Raw genomic sequence first — 16,795 nt, 5'->3', positions numbered from 1 at the left:
AGTTGAATTAGTGCTGACGACTTTCAGCAACAACTTCCCCACTTATTCCTACCTTAAGAGCCAAAAGAACATTAGGTATGTCGACATGGTCATGTAGTCTAATCATCTTACCTGGAACACGTCTTTCTATTTTTGAACACAGAAAACCATGCCGATTTGAAATCTAATCCCCAATTCGCTGAAAACAGCAAAGGAGAGACATACACGGTCAAAGAATTCTACAAGGAAGCTGTCATACAAATCAGAAAAATCTCCTCCCTCTCCAGGTGAAATTCACAAATTTCTATCCACTGGATCTGTTTTACACGCTCACAGGTCAGGCTAAAGCTCTCCGACCACTTTTTTTATCCCTTGGACCTGCTTAGTGGAACAGAGTAAACACACAAAGAGAATGGTTAGAGTTGGCTATAATTTTCTCTACAGACGAAATGGATACTGAAATGTTTGGCCCAGCTTTGTTCCGGGAATACGTTGCTAGTAGAATATGTCTGAAGTAGAATCAACCTTCATAACTTTGTCCTTTAGGATCTTCGTTCGTCAACTCTTATTTAACTCATGTAGCTTAGAAGGTGCACTATCAAGTTCTATTGCATCATGTGCTGGTTTTATATATTAAAGTCGTGGATCACAAAAGAATCTTGCCAAGCCTCTAAAATTGTAATCTGGTGCCAACTTTATAAGGCTACTTACTAAACGACAACAGTATGATACTTTCTTCAAAATCTAGGTAAACAAAATTTGATGTTTTCTTGTTAGACAAAAAAAAAAAAAAAAAAAAAAAAAAAAAAAAAAAAAAAAAAAAAAAAAAAAAAGCTTGTCTTTAGTATAGAGATTCGTTTTGGTATTCCGCCGATGCAGCAAAAGAGAAAGACTTGGAATGAATTTGAAGGAACTTACTATCTAAGACATCTGTATAGAAAGGACAAAACTTTAAAAGAAATAGTTAAACCAATTTCATATCTAATCTACTTACGGTACTTTTTTTCTTACCTTTTTCAGGCCATGACAAGTGGATGCATTAATTCTTATCCAAAATTTATCGCTCCACTCGGGATTTCGGAAGTGGTCATTGTTATGTTCAAGCAACATCTAGTTCTAATGGCTCTGAAAATTGAACCCCGCTTTTATATGACTGAGCTGTAAGCTTTTGACCTAGATAATAACAACTGGCTCAAAAAGAAAGGACGCCCACTTCATAAAAATAAGAGCCTCCCAAGGCAAAAACCTAAAAACAAAAAAAAGCATTTCCCTTATTGAACAAGTTACGTGATTCCAGTTAGAACTTTCATTTTGATAAAGAAAACTTAGGACACAAGGCAGCACCTGCTTTCGATCCTTCACTTAAGACAAAGAACCTGGATTAAGGCCAGAGGTCTAGTCAGAAAATTTATTTTAATGGAGAAAGCCTAGAATACCAAAGGTTCTTTAGAGCAGCAGTACCTTATTTTGGCTACTTGTTTTAAATACAGAGCCCAAATTGAGGCCTTCTAACATGACAAAGGGCTCCATTCTTTGAAAAAATATCAAGTGAGCTCTTGCTTTATTAGATCGAGGACCACCACAAGTTTTTATTGTAGCCCTAATTTTATGACCGGCAACGACTTTTGAAAATAAATTATCTTAAAATAAATACCTTTGGCAAATTTCCATAAACACTCGATTTGGCTCACTTTTTCGGCTGACTGAGGCAACAGCCCTACTACAATCGTAAATAGATTTAATTTCATCACATCTTGTCATTGTGTATGACTCTAAACGTTTTTTGATATCTGAAAACTGCTCTGCCAAAATTCTTGGGACTTTGGTCGAATGCCAAAATATGGAGGAATCTATTCCTTTCATCAGATTAATCACAAATGTGTCATTTAGCAACATATTTTGAAAAGCTTGAACTATGGAGTCAGGAATTTCATAATCAGATGTAGCTATTATGAACGGAAGTGCACCCTTTAAATAGGCCCTTGAGTAAACAGAATTTTTTAGAAACTGTGTTCTGGCATACGACTCAAATTCTCTGCACCGATTAGATCTGTGCTTTAAGTACACATGGTCTAAGTACCAAGTACAAGCGTGACTTAACAGAACATACTTATAATATTCAGAAGTATGGTTATCACAAGCTTCAATTATGCGCACCCAAAAGGAGTCCAAGATAGCCGGTTTTCTGGTCCGAGAAAGCTTGATTGTTTGTAGTATGTCACGAAACCTGAATTTAAACTTGGTATCTTCAAGGGCTATAATCAAAAGATCTTCAATTTTTCGTCTGCTAGGAGCCGGCACATAACGAACGCATGAGAGTAAATTAAGCCGAGACATTGGCGTAAGAGATTTTGACATTTCAAGCAAACGGGACGATCTCTCGGCAACCTTTTGAATCAAGGAGGTAGGTTCAAGTGTTCTTGCTAAGACCGTGTTTAACCACAGAAGTTCATAAGGATGTAGCTCATCTATTACTGGCTCAAGAAGCTTAAGTATGACCACACCCATTTCATGCAAGTTTCTATCTTTCTGCACAGCTAAGCACTGAAGAAAACGAAGGAGGTATTTTGGCTGTTTTTTTGTCACTTGATTACTATCTAGAAATAGCTGAAGACGATCTTTAAAATTTTCTATAACATCTTCTTGCAAAAGATGTGAAGTCCTGTAGAAAACAATGGCTAAATTTTGTAAACACTCAACATTTTCGCAGCAGTCTAATTTCTTAGTCGCAGAATTTAGAACATGTCCAAGAAAGTAATTTTTATCTTCGCCAATAGTTTCTTTATTATATCTAATAGCCGTCGACAAGACAGCAAGACCTTCACTATTTAAATGGTCAAGATCTTTAATTAACAAAGAAACAAACTTAGAGTTCAATGTTTCGGTCAACGGAGATGCCAACCAACTCAGTGCCAGCAATACTCTGACTACACTATCCAAATCCATCTTTTCCAATACGCCTTCGATCAAATCAAGCAAGTACATATGGTCCATTTTATTCATTATTTTAGAGCCAATGTCGTTTCTCAGGTCAGAATATTCTTTTTCGTCAACCATACCTTGGTTTTCCTCCATTATATAACCTTTGGCTATTATATAAATTGACCAAATGACTTGACTTATATGTTTATAGTTTAACTTGTTTTCATTTTTTGCTAATAATAAAATAAGCTCATCAATCTCAGTTGTGTTCAAAATATTCTTTAAGAGTTCATCCTGCATCTCATAAAGAGGTAGTGAGACAGAAAGATTAAACAAATTTTCACTTTTGTGTTTCCTTTTAAAAAAAGAATCATCACCCAAGTTTTGCTTTGGCAAGCCAATACTTCTTTTTTCCCAATAAACTTGATCAAAAACTCTTGATAATCCTGATACGTGAATTTTCCTTGAACGACGAAGATTCAAGTTGGACCAAAATTTACAATTTGGCAAATAGATAAGCAGCTTCATCTTCTGAACCATTTTATGGTGGAAAACAAAAACCTGAAAGAGAATTAACAACCAACCATAAAAACAACAGTTATCCAAGCTATAGGCAAGAAAGATTATTATTCAGCACTTAACCCATAAATACATGCACTGAAAATTTTTAGAATGAAAGAGGAGGGGGTCTAAACCCTTATGATACTATATTTTAAATTTCAACTACTAACAAATTATTTAATAAATCTCTAATGGTGTAGATTTGATGCATGAGATAAGGTGTTAATATACATGAAATTTTCCGTTTTTGACAACACACAAAGCTCATCAGAAAAATTACCATGGAGAACAGAAGCACGGAGTGACACTACTGATTCAGAAAAAGTAATATCGCATCCAAGTCTATAACACATGGAATATTAAGGTTATATACCTAACTAATACACACATACAATTTCTGACTAGCTTGTGGAAAATGTTCTGATTCATCATCTTATAATCATCAGGCAAGTTCCTCACCAAGCAAGACCCTACTTTCACAGCTAGAAAAGTATTGCTAGAACTAAACAAACTTGACTGGATACTCATTGAAACTAAAGCTGCCAGGCCTCCGACGGATAACCTCAGTAATAAACATGCTTCAAAGGAACAGAAAAAGTACAAAGGTTTCTACTCACACATAATAAACTAAGACTAGAATTTGTTAGGAAATGTTCAAGAACACACATTGAACCAATATAAAGCAGCATATATACCGATACCGAAATTTTGTTCAGAAATTACTGTTTGTGATATATAAAACAAATCTCACGTTTTGGTGCTCATTAGTGGAGATCCCTGGTGGGTGTGTTACTGATTCTTCTTTTCACTAACTAGACAGGACGGACACCTAACACTGTAACAAGTGTAACCGGAAGCCTTACAGGTAACAGAGAACATAGAACAGGAGCAAGAAGTATCACAGAATGAGATATGCTTGGCAGAACTTCATCTTGAACACAAGACCCCACATTTACACTCCATTGCCTTGCGACCAGCCTGGCGACAATTATAACCTCTTTTTGGCATGAAAGTGACCTGTTGAGCAGCCAGCGTTTTGTATCCTATTTTGAGAGATTCATTCACAAATGTCAGCAAATAGAGTTTCTGTTCAAAATCAACCTTAAACGTCCTAGATCTGCATTGCTGAACTATTCTTGAACAGTTCATAATAAACGTCTTGAGCTTTAATTCATCTATTGTTGGTGGGACACTTAACAATTACAATGAAAGCTGGAGAGTTCAGCGACACAATTTTATTTTGCAGGAGCTGGTTTATGCTTTTGGCCATGGAAATAACAGCATAACTGCTTTACACAACAACTTTTTATATGATAGTAAAACACTTCAGCTTTTCAATATCTAACTGACTGGACATCGAGAATTAACAAATTGCTTCCTCTGTTCTGGTAAAGACAGGCTGCACTATACTGGAGTTGATTGGGAGGCACATGGAAAAGAGGAGGGGGAGTAAAGCACGATATTTTCTTTTTATTTTCCTTTTCCTAGATAAGTTCATCAATTTTTCAATTAAGTTTGTTCACTTTCAAGACCACAGAGCCAAGGCAGCCCCCATATCACCAATAACAGGTGTGTCACGTGGCGAATAAGTTAAAAATTTTGAGACAAAATGTTTCTCTTTAGCATTGTAGCAAACCATTTACATAAATACACAACATTACCATCTTAGTTTTGACGTTTGATTAGCCTGGAATAAACCACAAGCTTGCCGTGTAATACCTCTTCCTTTCTAAATAGCGCCATGGGTGAAAAACCGCACCACCTTTCCAACAATCATCTCAGTTCTTAATCCATCAAGTATCAACCTTAATAATAATTAAAAAAAAATCTAACAATGGGTTCAAAATAATCTTGTGTTCTGCCTTACGTCCAAATTTAAAACAAGTCCATAAAAAGTCCACAACACAAACAAGCGCACTGTCAACAAAGCATAAATCCAACTTTAAGCGGTAAGATAGGCGCTTGGCTCACTGCCTGCCAAAAAACTGTAAACAAAAAAACAATTTGTTTATAGGCTAAATAAACAAACAGCACCACCTCAGTACAACTATTTTGATGATGTCATTAGAATATGCTGCAATGCTTTACGCCACATTTGGCTATCCCTGCATCGCACTGTCTTCTTTTAGCTATTTTCAGTGGTCGAACATACTGGTTCTTATATTAGGCGACAGAAATGGGTTAGGAACAGATAACAGGGGGAAGAGGGAGCAAATCGTCGCTGGGCACAGCGGAATAATGGTAGATTCATAACATTTTTTCTCTTTAAGACCTAGGAACACCTAAAAGAGTCTATTTCCAAGAGGGGACATCATCAACCCATCACAGGCATATGTACGTGGGTCTTCTGCAATCTCACGGTATTACAACCAGGCAGGTGGTAATTCTTGGCACGTTTTAAAGCCAAGCTAAGCACTAGAGGTCTAGCATTCTCTCAATACCCACTACAAAAGAACTTCTACATGTTTCACAGAAATTAACGGGTTTTGAGCCCCCTGACCTCCAACTTACTTTTATTTTTTGTTCGTAAATTTTTCTACATCATTTCATCTTTTGATTCTTACAGATGAACATGCTTTCTTAGAATCTTAGCATATTTTTGCTGTTTTTCAGACCGAATGGGTGAAATTATATGACTCTGTCTTAAAGGCACTGGCCTTTCTGGGTTTTGGTAGCACTCGCCCTGTTCGAACATCTTTAATTTAGGCCTTTTTGCTTATACCTTACCTTAGCGTACACTTTTTTAGGTCATAGAGATAGGGGGCACGACATCGTACAGGGAAATACGAGAGACCTCACAACATCAATAAGGCCGTAGGATGTGCCTAACCCATCTTGGGGCCCTTCAGGGGTTTGGGAACACGCGCTTTTTTCGGCTTTCTTCACTTTAGGCGTTTTTGCTTTTGTTTTACCGTAGCGTAGATTTTTCTTACGTCATAGAGATAGGGAGCACATCACGGCATCGTATAGGGACATATGAAACGCCTCATGACATCGCAGAAGGACATAGGATGCACCTCGATTGTCTTGGGTTCATCTGGACTTTGGGAGCACGCAGCCTATTCGGCTTTCTTTAATTTAGGTCTGTTTGCTTACATTTCACCTTAGCGTACATTTTTTTAAAGTCATGGCGATAATGGGCATTTCACGACCTCGTATAACATTAGAGACGCCTCGAAACATCAAACGAGGACTTAGGATGCGACTCTCCCAACTTGGGGCCCTTATGGGGCTTGGGGCCGCCCGTCTTCTTCAACTTTTTTATTTTTAGTTTGTACATTTTTATACCTAATTTCAACTTTTTTTTCTAACAGATTGACGTACCTTCTCAGACTTTTAGTCTGTTTTGTATTTTCTGAGCAAACGGGCGAGATGTTGCTCCGACATGGGGTCCCACCCCTTTAAGGTTTTAGAGCACGTGCCCTATTCACCTTTCTTTAATCTACGTCTTTTTTGCTTACATTTTACCATTTATCAGCTTTTCAACATTTTGTTTTTAAATATTTGCTTATATTGATTATTTTTATCTTTTTCCAAGATTTTTATGTTCTATCTGAGACATATCCAGCTTGGCCTTTTTGAAACTAACAGCTCTGAATTTTCTAGACATACAGGGTTCCTTCTCCGTCACTCTGTTTCAGGGGGCTTTTGGAGCGACCATCCTCTACACCTGTCTTTTTCAATGTGTGTTGATTGAAATTTATGATACTGAGTATTCACTTTTCCTATTTTTAGTTTTATAAGCTACATTTCTTAGCCTTTTGTAATTATATTGTCAGTTTACAGTTTTCTATGGTAAGTATTGATTTTCTTAGTTTCTATGGTACATTTTTTAGAATTCCGAAGGTGCATGTTGACTGAAACTTATAAATTTGGATGTTTAGTCAGGTATTTTACGGCTTGACTTATGATTATGAATGGGGTGTTTAGTCTGCTATTTCGGCCTATTCTGAGCTAGGTTTATTTGCCTTTGTAAGTGTATGGTGTCTGTACATTACTATTTGAGATATTTACCTTGGTATTTCGCGGTTTGACTTGTCTGGACGTTATGAAGTCCTATGATAATATTGCAATGACGTTATACACTGTAAAAAGTGTGGTGTATTCAGATAATACTTTTTGTTAGCATAAAATACACATAAAGAACCATCCAAAAAAATGCCAAGCTAATGGCCTTTTAAGCTTCCTTCAGGTGTCCACATAAAATTTTGAATAAAAAGATTTAAATATCACGAAAGGACATCAGGATTTTGGGTCATGCACCCAAAATCATTTGGTAACCAATGCTCTAGATAATATATTAGAAAAAGAACCTTCTTGGAGAATGGTCAAAACATCACATATGATTGCAAATGGGATAAATGAGTAAATATACATAAGAGGCATCACTGAACTCCCTTTAGCTTTAGCTCTTTATTCTGTTTTATTGTGACTTTGATGCAAGCATATTCATTGTGTGGTATAGAAAAGAGTTCATTTTGAAAACCTGGATAAACATATTGTCTTTTCACTGGTTTCAATTTGCTTCTCAACATTTTCTAAAAGTTTAAGCTTAATTTCTTTAGTTGTTCCTGATATTTTGCAGACATGTTCTTTTGACAACCTGTGTAAACAAAGTGTCTTTTGATTTGGTACAGTACCCCATTCAATATTCTCTGAAAACTTCCTTCTTGGAAGTTTCAATTTAATACCTTAAGTCCTAGCAGAGACAAAGCAAATAGCCAAATTTAACAACCTGGATGGATTTGTCTAAAGATTTAGTTCAACATTATCTTAAATTTTTAACTTACTACCATTTACTGTTCCCAATGTTACAGAAATGCCCTTTTGAAAACCTGGATGCATATATTATCTTTTAATTTAGTTCAATATCCCCCTAAACATTCTTAAAAAAAATTCAACTTAATGCCATGGGCCGTTCGTGGAGAATTTGATATCGAACTATACCCTTTTTAAAACCTGGATGCACTTAGTGTCTTCTGATTTAATTCAGCATTACTGAAACTTTCAACTTAATACAATTTCTGAGATGTAAAGGATTTACCGTTTAGACATCCTGGATCCACATAGTATATTTTGATTTAGTTCAAACACCCCCTTAACTTTCCCTTGAAGTTTCATCTTAATACCCTTAGCTCTTTGATGAAATGTTGCTTTAGCCCCACTTTCCTATTATAGAACATGTGTAAATTTGTATTATTTACAGCCCTTGCCCCAGGGCCTGTGAGGGTCATGTAATCCCTTGAGCTGTATCTAATTTGACCTTTTAACTATTCTGAACAAAATGACTATCTAAAAATTTTGATCAAATGTCATTTAAGGGTGTGAGGGGTTGGTTAGAAAAGAAGGGAGCGGGTGAAGGCTGGTTGCCATCTGGTCAATTTGACTCTTATAAAGAAAACTAGAACTTTCTATTTCCAATCGAATGAGCCTTTGCAAAGTCTTTATCCCTACCCCTTCCATATGCAGAGGCTCTGGAAAAGTAATAGTAACAGCCTAGTCACACTGAACATCTATGGCTCTTTACTATAGGCAATGCTAGAGTGTGGCCACTCATAGTGATTAGGTATTAGTCTACAATTAGTCCCAATAAAAAGTAAACGCTAAAAATTCCAAAAACAACTTTTAAAAATATTAAAATGCTTTCATGTCCAATATCCTTTCTTGAAGCATGGTAAAAGTCTAGAATTGGGCCTCTTCAGAAGGAGCATGAAAGAATAAAAAGAGACACATTCTTAGACTGCTAATATTATTCTTATTTCTATGGTTTGGTTCACATTTTTGACAATTCATCCACAAGCTCCCTCTAATGGTTTCATATAGTCCTAGGGTATACAAAGAAAACAAAATGAAAGAATACTTACTTTATAATATTCAGCAATCAAAGCCGTCATGTATGGAAGAGGAATTAGGACCCTCCTCCTCCAATGTTTTTGGTCACTCGTTAAACAAATGAGTTTGTAACTCAAGTCACTTTAGAAAGTCTAAACCGCCAACACCACTGCCAAATTTCTATTTGGTTGAATAAAGACCACAAAAATACAGACAAGTCATATACCAAAACCTCAATCTTGGTTGGTAAATGAAAAATTTTTACCTGTTTAACCTGTTATTTTATCAGGGTTCGGACAGGTTGGTTAATTTCCAATTATAGGCTCTGTCCTATTTATATAGGATTTCCCGAGCCCAAATCTAGGCCAAATATAGGATTCGGAAGTCTTCGGGATCAGATCGGTGGTAGATGGCATGGGATGCCTAGTCACGTAAATTCGTCATTTCTCAAGTTTCTGCATTTTTTTTTAAAATCAGATACAAATACTGTGGCAACGATTGACTGATACAGGTAAACTACCTGGAATCACTCTTGCTGCTTCTTGGGCATCAATTTAGATATGAGGTCAATTTTTCTCTTTGAAAGAGACTGCTCCATTCTCGCAGATTCCACCATCTGCTTTCTTTCACTTGTTCTGGACTTCACAGCACCTTCGAGCAAAGAAACAGCTAGGGCAATGGCTATGGAACTCTTGGACCCGGCAGCCTTCTTCATTCTATCGGTCACTTCTTGAAGTAGAGTATCTGCTACTGTTCTCTTTTCTCTGATGCTCTAAGTTTTTCTTTTCACTTTCCATGTCTTCTATTTCTTTCTTTTTGTCGTGGACCTCCTGCAACTTCCACTTGTTGTCCTCTTCAAAAGCTCCTTTCTCCTTCTCGGATAGCTCTTCTTTTTTTCTTTTCATGCAGATATTGTTGATACCGATACCGTGCAGAATGTGCAAGATTCAACATTTCTTTTGTAATAACAAACCGTTCTGGTTTTCCTCCATAAAGTCTCAACGTGTCATATACCATGAGTCTCGCATCCAGAACGCGTTCAGACATTTATGCCTGGTCTTCACCGAGAATCCTACCAGAACGCGAGAACCCACACTCAATATCTGCGCTGCCAGGCGATAACGTCAGCATTGCTTTGATAAGCTTGGTAAGTTCCGGGTACTTGCTGTCCCCACGCTCATTCACCAGTCCAAAGTAATGGCTCTAAAAATGATCGATCCGAGTAATGTCCTCACGGGGTCCATTTTCCGTTCACTTCTTGAATCCTTCATGTTGATCAGACTCAAAAAGCGTAAAGTCTCTAGAAAACCATCCTTTTCCAGAGGACATTTGTTCAAAATATGGCAAATCCCCGCAATAAAATGTTTGCACACATTGACATAGAAAATGGCCTTGTATTTCAGTGATGTTTTCTGACGGAAAGTTTGTTCCACATTTTCTGAAACTATGGGCTTTTCTGCAAATTTTTCAGCAAGGTTCAACATTTCTGGTGAGAAATTTTCAATCTCGATCATGAAATCTGGAGTAAAGACCCTTCTGCAAAGTGTCACAACAAGTCTTTTGATCTCTGAGTTCAGATGAGAGGCTCTTCTTTCTGGAACAGTTGGGTGAAACTTATGAACAGTTCTGCTGAGGCTAGAACAAACTCGACTCGGGCCTTCATCGTCGCACTTCTGATATACGCCACAATCTTCAGAAATTTGGGAGTGGACAGAAGTTTCTTCAGCTTTTTTTCTCTCGGCATGAAGTTCAGGAAGTACTCTAAGATTGCCGGCAACTGCTGCATGATTCTAGCAAGGGCACGTCCGATCGTCAGCCAGCGGCTTCGGACATGCTATATGAAAGCATTCTCTGGCACTCTTACTTTCTTTTGGCACTTTCAATAGTCTTCACAATGTGAAGGCCAGCCGTCAGAAGATGAATGCACAAGAATAAAAAAGTCGAAACTTTCTTCCCCATACACCTGAAAAACCTTTCAAGAAAGCGTTGTGGATTATATGGATGTTTCAAGTACCAATATTCAACATTCCCTTTCCCGTCACTTTCTTTTTTTGGCGTTGAAACTGTTCCAAACGCTTTTGTTGACATTTGGTCCATCACTTCCAAGTGTGATCAGTTTTTCAAGTGGAAGCTGATTCTGCTCAATGGCTGACATAATCCTCCTACACAGATCATCACTTGTCGCGTGGCCCATAAAACTTGTGCATAAAAGTCTGCTCTGGATCTCGTTTCCATATGAGGACCAATATTGAACACGTATCTGTAACTCTTTCATACCAGCGTTGTTGGTTGTCTTGTCATATTCTAGCACAAGATATGACTGAATGTCCTTCACAAGCATTTGCTTAAAGTAAGGATGCAGCGCATCGGTGATCAGATACATGAGTTTCTTCACACATAGGGACATTCCGTCGGAGATCTTACCGGGGAACATCGCATGGAAGGTTGCGACAATATGGTCTGAAGACTTAGCAGACATGGAACTCTGTACCGTCTGAAGTGCCCATATTAACTCAGCCTTATAAGCGGCATCACGCTCACAAAACATGTTTGTACCAACTAACAGTTTATCCTCAGTTTTTTCATCAACTCGAGATTGTCCATTCAGGTGAAGCTATAGTGGATGTAGTTAAGCAGTAACTGCGGCTTTGTGTCCTGCAGATCGCACATGTTGGTTTACTACTGAGCAACCCCAGCTGTGCAACCAAAATTTTCAAACAGAGTTTTCAAAAGAACGAATACTGGTCGTTCCCAGTCTTACACCATTCGCCAATCTTTCTACCGCTGCAATCCGTCTTAGCAAGCCAAGAACTATTAAACTTGGTAGGCACCATATGTAATTACCAAGCATCACTTACAAAATAGCATCCCAAGATTAAAAGACAATAAAAAGAAAAATATGGATATGTCCAAAACTGGGCCATATTCACATCAGCCTTTAAAATAGCGCTCAGGCAGGAAACGCATAAGTCGCAAGAACTCCAGTCCAGTGTTGCGATGGGTGGTACAATTGTACCAGATTCAGTACTTTTTTCTCTGACCTGTACATCTGTACAACTTTTTTTTAAAGTCATAAAATCAGTACATTTACGTCGAACTGGTACAAATTCAGTACATTTTCTCCAAAACTAAAAAAAAGAACGATTTTTACTTGTAAACGGAACCTTTACCATTCATTGCTATGGCAAATACTCTCGCGACTTGTCTGTCTGCTTTTATTTAGAGGTTAACTCTATGGTAAATTTGGAGTCGTTATGGAAAACGGAAAGTTGCCGCGGATTTTCAAAAACTAAAAATGCTATCATCTTAACTCCAGTTGTGAGGTAAGTCTGCTGAAGTCTTCTTCAGATTTGCCATGTCAGCAACGCTAAGTATGTAGTGTAGTGGCTTATTCAGATGATTGTTATGTGCGGTATTTGTGCAACAAGTCCTTCTTGCAACCCACATTGCTACAGGCTCGATCACTAACTTAGTGATCTAACAAAATGCACATTCAAACCTACAAGTTCAGACTGTTCAAAATATCTATCAGTTATAGTATGAATGACAATAGGTTTTATGTGAGCCATACCTGTATGCGATTAGCCCCCCATGTTTCTTAAGCTGATCACTTGTGGAAAAGCAGATAGAAGAGGCTTAGAGTAGGAGTGACTAGGAGTGTAGTGGAGAGCATATCGGCTAGACATATGCCATGGTGAAATCTACCTTCATGAACCTTTCATGTGCAGCATACTTGGGTAGAGGTATACTTATTTGAATGTTTGTTGACTTTGAACTTTGCCATTTTCATGCACTTGCTGTGACTAAAGTTAACTATCAATTAGCCAAAGTAGGCAATTAGGGGCCTCTGAAAATAGTCTACCTGAATAGGTATTTTGGATCTTCATTCTACCATTTAGCCCAAAACTGCACTGTTTATATTTAAGTATGGTAACTGTTTAAATAAGCATACCTCTACTGTACCATTGCTAGTTTTGGAATAAAAAAAGCAGGAACCTTTATTGTATTTTTTTTTTAACCTGTAGACTACTCTACCAAAATCAGGATAATTACTGACATGGGTAGTACCTGACAAAGTCACTTAACCTGTAGGCTACTCTACCAAAATCAGGATAATTACTGACATGGGTAGTACCTGACAAAGTCATACTTATTTGAATGTTTGTTGACTTTGAACTTTGCCATTTTCATGCACTTGCTGTGACTAAAGTTAACTATCAATTAGCCAAAGTAGGCAATTAGGGGCCTCTGAAAATAGTCTACCTGAATAGGTATTTTGGATCTTCATTCTACCATTTAGCCCAAAACTGCACTGTTTATATTTAAGTATGGTAACTGTTTAAATAAGCATACCTCTACTGTACCATTGCTAGTTTTGGAATAAAAAAAGCAGGAACCTTTATTGTATTTTTTTTTTAACCTGTAGGCTACTCTACCAAAATCAGGATAATTACTGACATGGGTAGTACCTGACAAAGTCAGTGACAAGTATCCCACAGCCTGAAATTCTGTGGAGGATAAGCGTTCCTTTATATCTATCATGGCCATGGGTAATTTTGTAGTAGCTTACCAGATGGTTACTCTTCTTAAAGAGATGACAGGCGCACACATTTTTGTGATCAGAGTTTTCACTGTCTTTGTCACCGTGTTTATTGGAATATCAGTACATATTTCGATCACCCATGCATTATTTACTGCTATCACATAACACAGTTTTTCAGGGAAATCTCTTTAGAAAATCCGTACTTCTGTGTTGTGTGATTGTAGAAGGGAATCTCTGGTTTTTTGTCAGCATCTGTTTACCTGATCAAGGGTAAAGCTAACAAAAAAATCCCAAAGTAATATTACTATCTAGCCTAGTATGCTTGTCATTCTTACCGTGAAAAAAGCTAGTTTTAATCCTCTTTTTTGATTTACCATATGTAGTAGAGAGTAGCTAGTAGATACATGGAATTATATGCTATATATCGTTTTTAAGGACAAAATGAAGCAATCAAAACTTCAACAGTTTTTCAAAAAGCCAGGACCTCCAGATGAGACAGATAAGAGACAAGAAAATCCGAACAAACCCACTGAAGAATTGCACGAGGTGACAGAAGTACAGACTGGAATAAACCCTGATAGCCGAGCAAACTTGGGCAGTGATAAGAACAGCAAAAACTGTGACCAGGATATGATATCACTAGGTGAAGAAAGCGGCAGCAGTACTGAATCTAGTGAATCTGAAGAATCTGACTCTGATGACGAATGTGTTGATGAGAGAATGAATGTCAAGGCAAAGCCAAAAAAGAAAAAGACACATTACAAGCACAAATTTAACAGTGACTGGCTTTCTGACAAAGACCTGCAGAAATGGATTCGGAAGGATGAGAAGGACAGTACGACATTTATGTGCCTGGTTTGCAACAAAAGTTACATTGGAGGAAAAACCCATGCTCTTTGACATTCCAAAAATAAATTCCATGTAAAGAACTTTGAGGCAAAGCAGCATACAACTGATCTAGCAAACTTGTGCTCCAGTAACGTTGAATTTAAGAAAAGTGTGATGTTGCAGAAGAGTGTTGAGAATGCAGAGCTGAAGCTCAGCGGCTTTATTGCTGAACACAACCTGCCATTTAGGGTTATGGAACATCTGCCAGGGCTCCTAAAAAATGTGTTCCCTGATTCCGTGATCGCAGGTAAGATTACGTGCGGCCGTGACAAAACACGAAATATCATTGTGAAAAAGTTGGCACCTGATGCAGACCAGGCTCTCTCAGAGAAATTGCAGAAATGCAAGTTTTCAATCTTGTTGGATGAATCAACAGACAAATCTGTTGTTCAATCTATGGCTGTTGTTGCTCGCTTCTGGTGTCCTCAGTTAAAACGTGTTTGCGATCGCTTATTAGGACTTGTCGAGGTGCCATCAGCAACAGCTCAGATAATGAAGGGAGAAGTAGATAAGCTACTCAGCGTCAGAAATATCCCAAAAGAGAACTGCATAGGTTTCGGATGGGATAATGCCTCTGTGAACGTGGGGGAGGTAACGGGGCTGAAGGCTCTTGTGAAAATTGACAATCCGTATGTTATTGTTGTAGGCTGTGTATGCCAAAGCCTTGCACTATGCGCGTCTAACGCCTCCAAAGAGATCCCACTAGAATTTGATGAGTTTGTCCGTGATGTATATAACTATATACAGCATTCACCAAAGCGTATTGCAGCATATGCAGAGTTTCAGGGGATAACAGATACGAAAAACCATAGACTGCTGAAAGTCTGTGACGTCCGTTGGCTGTCTCTCGAGTCCGTAGTTATGCGAATTTTAGTACAGTGGAGAGCTCTGAAAGTGTACTTTTACGAGGAATTCAAGGCCATCAAGTCGGCCTCTGCTGAAAAGGTCCTGAAAATGATGGAAAATGTGTACACGAAACTGTACTTGCAGTTCCTGGGCTTCATTTTGCCGCAAGTCAACAAGCTGAACATATTGTTTCAAGCTGAGGGGGTTAGGCTGCACTGCCTTTGCAACGAGGTCTCTACGGTATTTGGGACTATCCTAAGGAACTTCCTACGTCCGGAAGTAGTTGAAAACAAGCCGTTAGGGACCTATGATCCGTCCAACCGAGAGTATTTCTTGCCTCTCGAACGAATCTATGTGGGAGCAAACGTGGAAGCTGAGGTTATCGAGAAAAATATTCCTGCCCCAACAGTGCATGCGTTCAAACTAGTGTGTCTGAAGTTTTATGTGAAGTTGGCAAAGGAGTTTTATGTCCGCTTTTACTGCAACTCAACCTTTAAGGTTCTGCAGAAAATGAAAGTGATCGACCCGATTGTGGCTGCCTCTGGCCGAGAGGATTTAGTACCAGTACTAGTCATGTTTCCTAACTTAGTCAACCGACAATCTCTAGAAGAATTGAGCTCTCAGTGGCGATCAATCCCTGCTGAATCAAAGCATTTGCCACCCCAATACTTGAAAAGTCCAGAGGTGTTCTGGGGGAAACTGAACGAGCTTAAAAATGGTCTTGGCTCTTCAAAGTATGCAGAGCTTTGTACATTCATGTTTTCTGTCATGTCCCTTCCACACTCATCGGCCTGTGTCGAACGTATTTTCAGTGCAGTGTCGGTGGTTAAAACGAAGTCTCGAAACCACCTTGCAGTTGACACCATTTACTCCTTGATTCGGACAAGGGAGCATATTCGCGACCAAGGTACTTGTGTCTCCTGGAACCCTCAGGAAAAAAAGAAAGGGTCTGAAGAACAGGCAATTGTTGAAGTAGAAGATGATCAACAGGAGGAAATTGAGTCTCTGCTAAGAGATATTGAAGACGTGATGATCTCGTGATAATTCCTAAGAAGTTTTAGTTTTTAAAAGAAGTGAATATCTTGTTTTTCTGTTCATTCCTACTTTTGTATCTGATGATCTAACATAAAGAAAGATAAATAACGCCGTAAAATGGGCCGTAATTTTAATTTGAGCTCATTCCGAGCTCCACAACTCAACAACCCCTTTCTCGATTAGAGCCAG

The 16,795-nt window shown here is 38.2% G+C and overlaps 1 protein-coding gene across 1 annotated transcript in view; it reads right to left on the bottom strand.

Annotated features, from left to right (window-relative positions):
• Positions 1-16,795, bottom strand: part of LOC136025026 (FAST kinase domain-containing protein 1, mitochondrial-like) — a 37,128-nt gene that overhangs the window by 11,778 nt on the left and 8,555 nt on the right. Inside the window, exon 2 of the mRNA XM_065700666.1 lies at positions 1,634-3,462. Coding sequence (XP_065556738.1) covers positions 1,634-3,462 — 1,829 coding nt within the window. The remainder of the gene's footprint in view (positions 1-1,633; positions 3,463-16,795) is intronic.

This window comes from Artemia franciscana, chromosome 3 (assembly GCF_032884065.1).
Source record: "Artemia franciscana chromosome 3, ASM3288406v1, whole genome shotgun sequence".
Taxonomy (NCBI): Eukaryota; Metazoa; Arthropoda; class Branchiopoda; order Anostraca; family Artemiidae; genus Artemia; species Artemia franciscana.
This window is presented reverse-complemented; position numbering and strand designations above follow the sequence as displayed.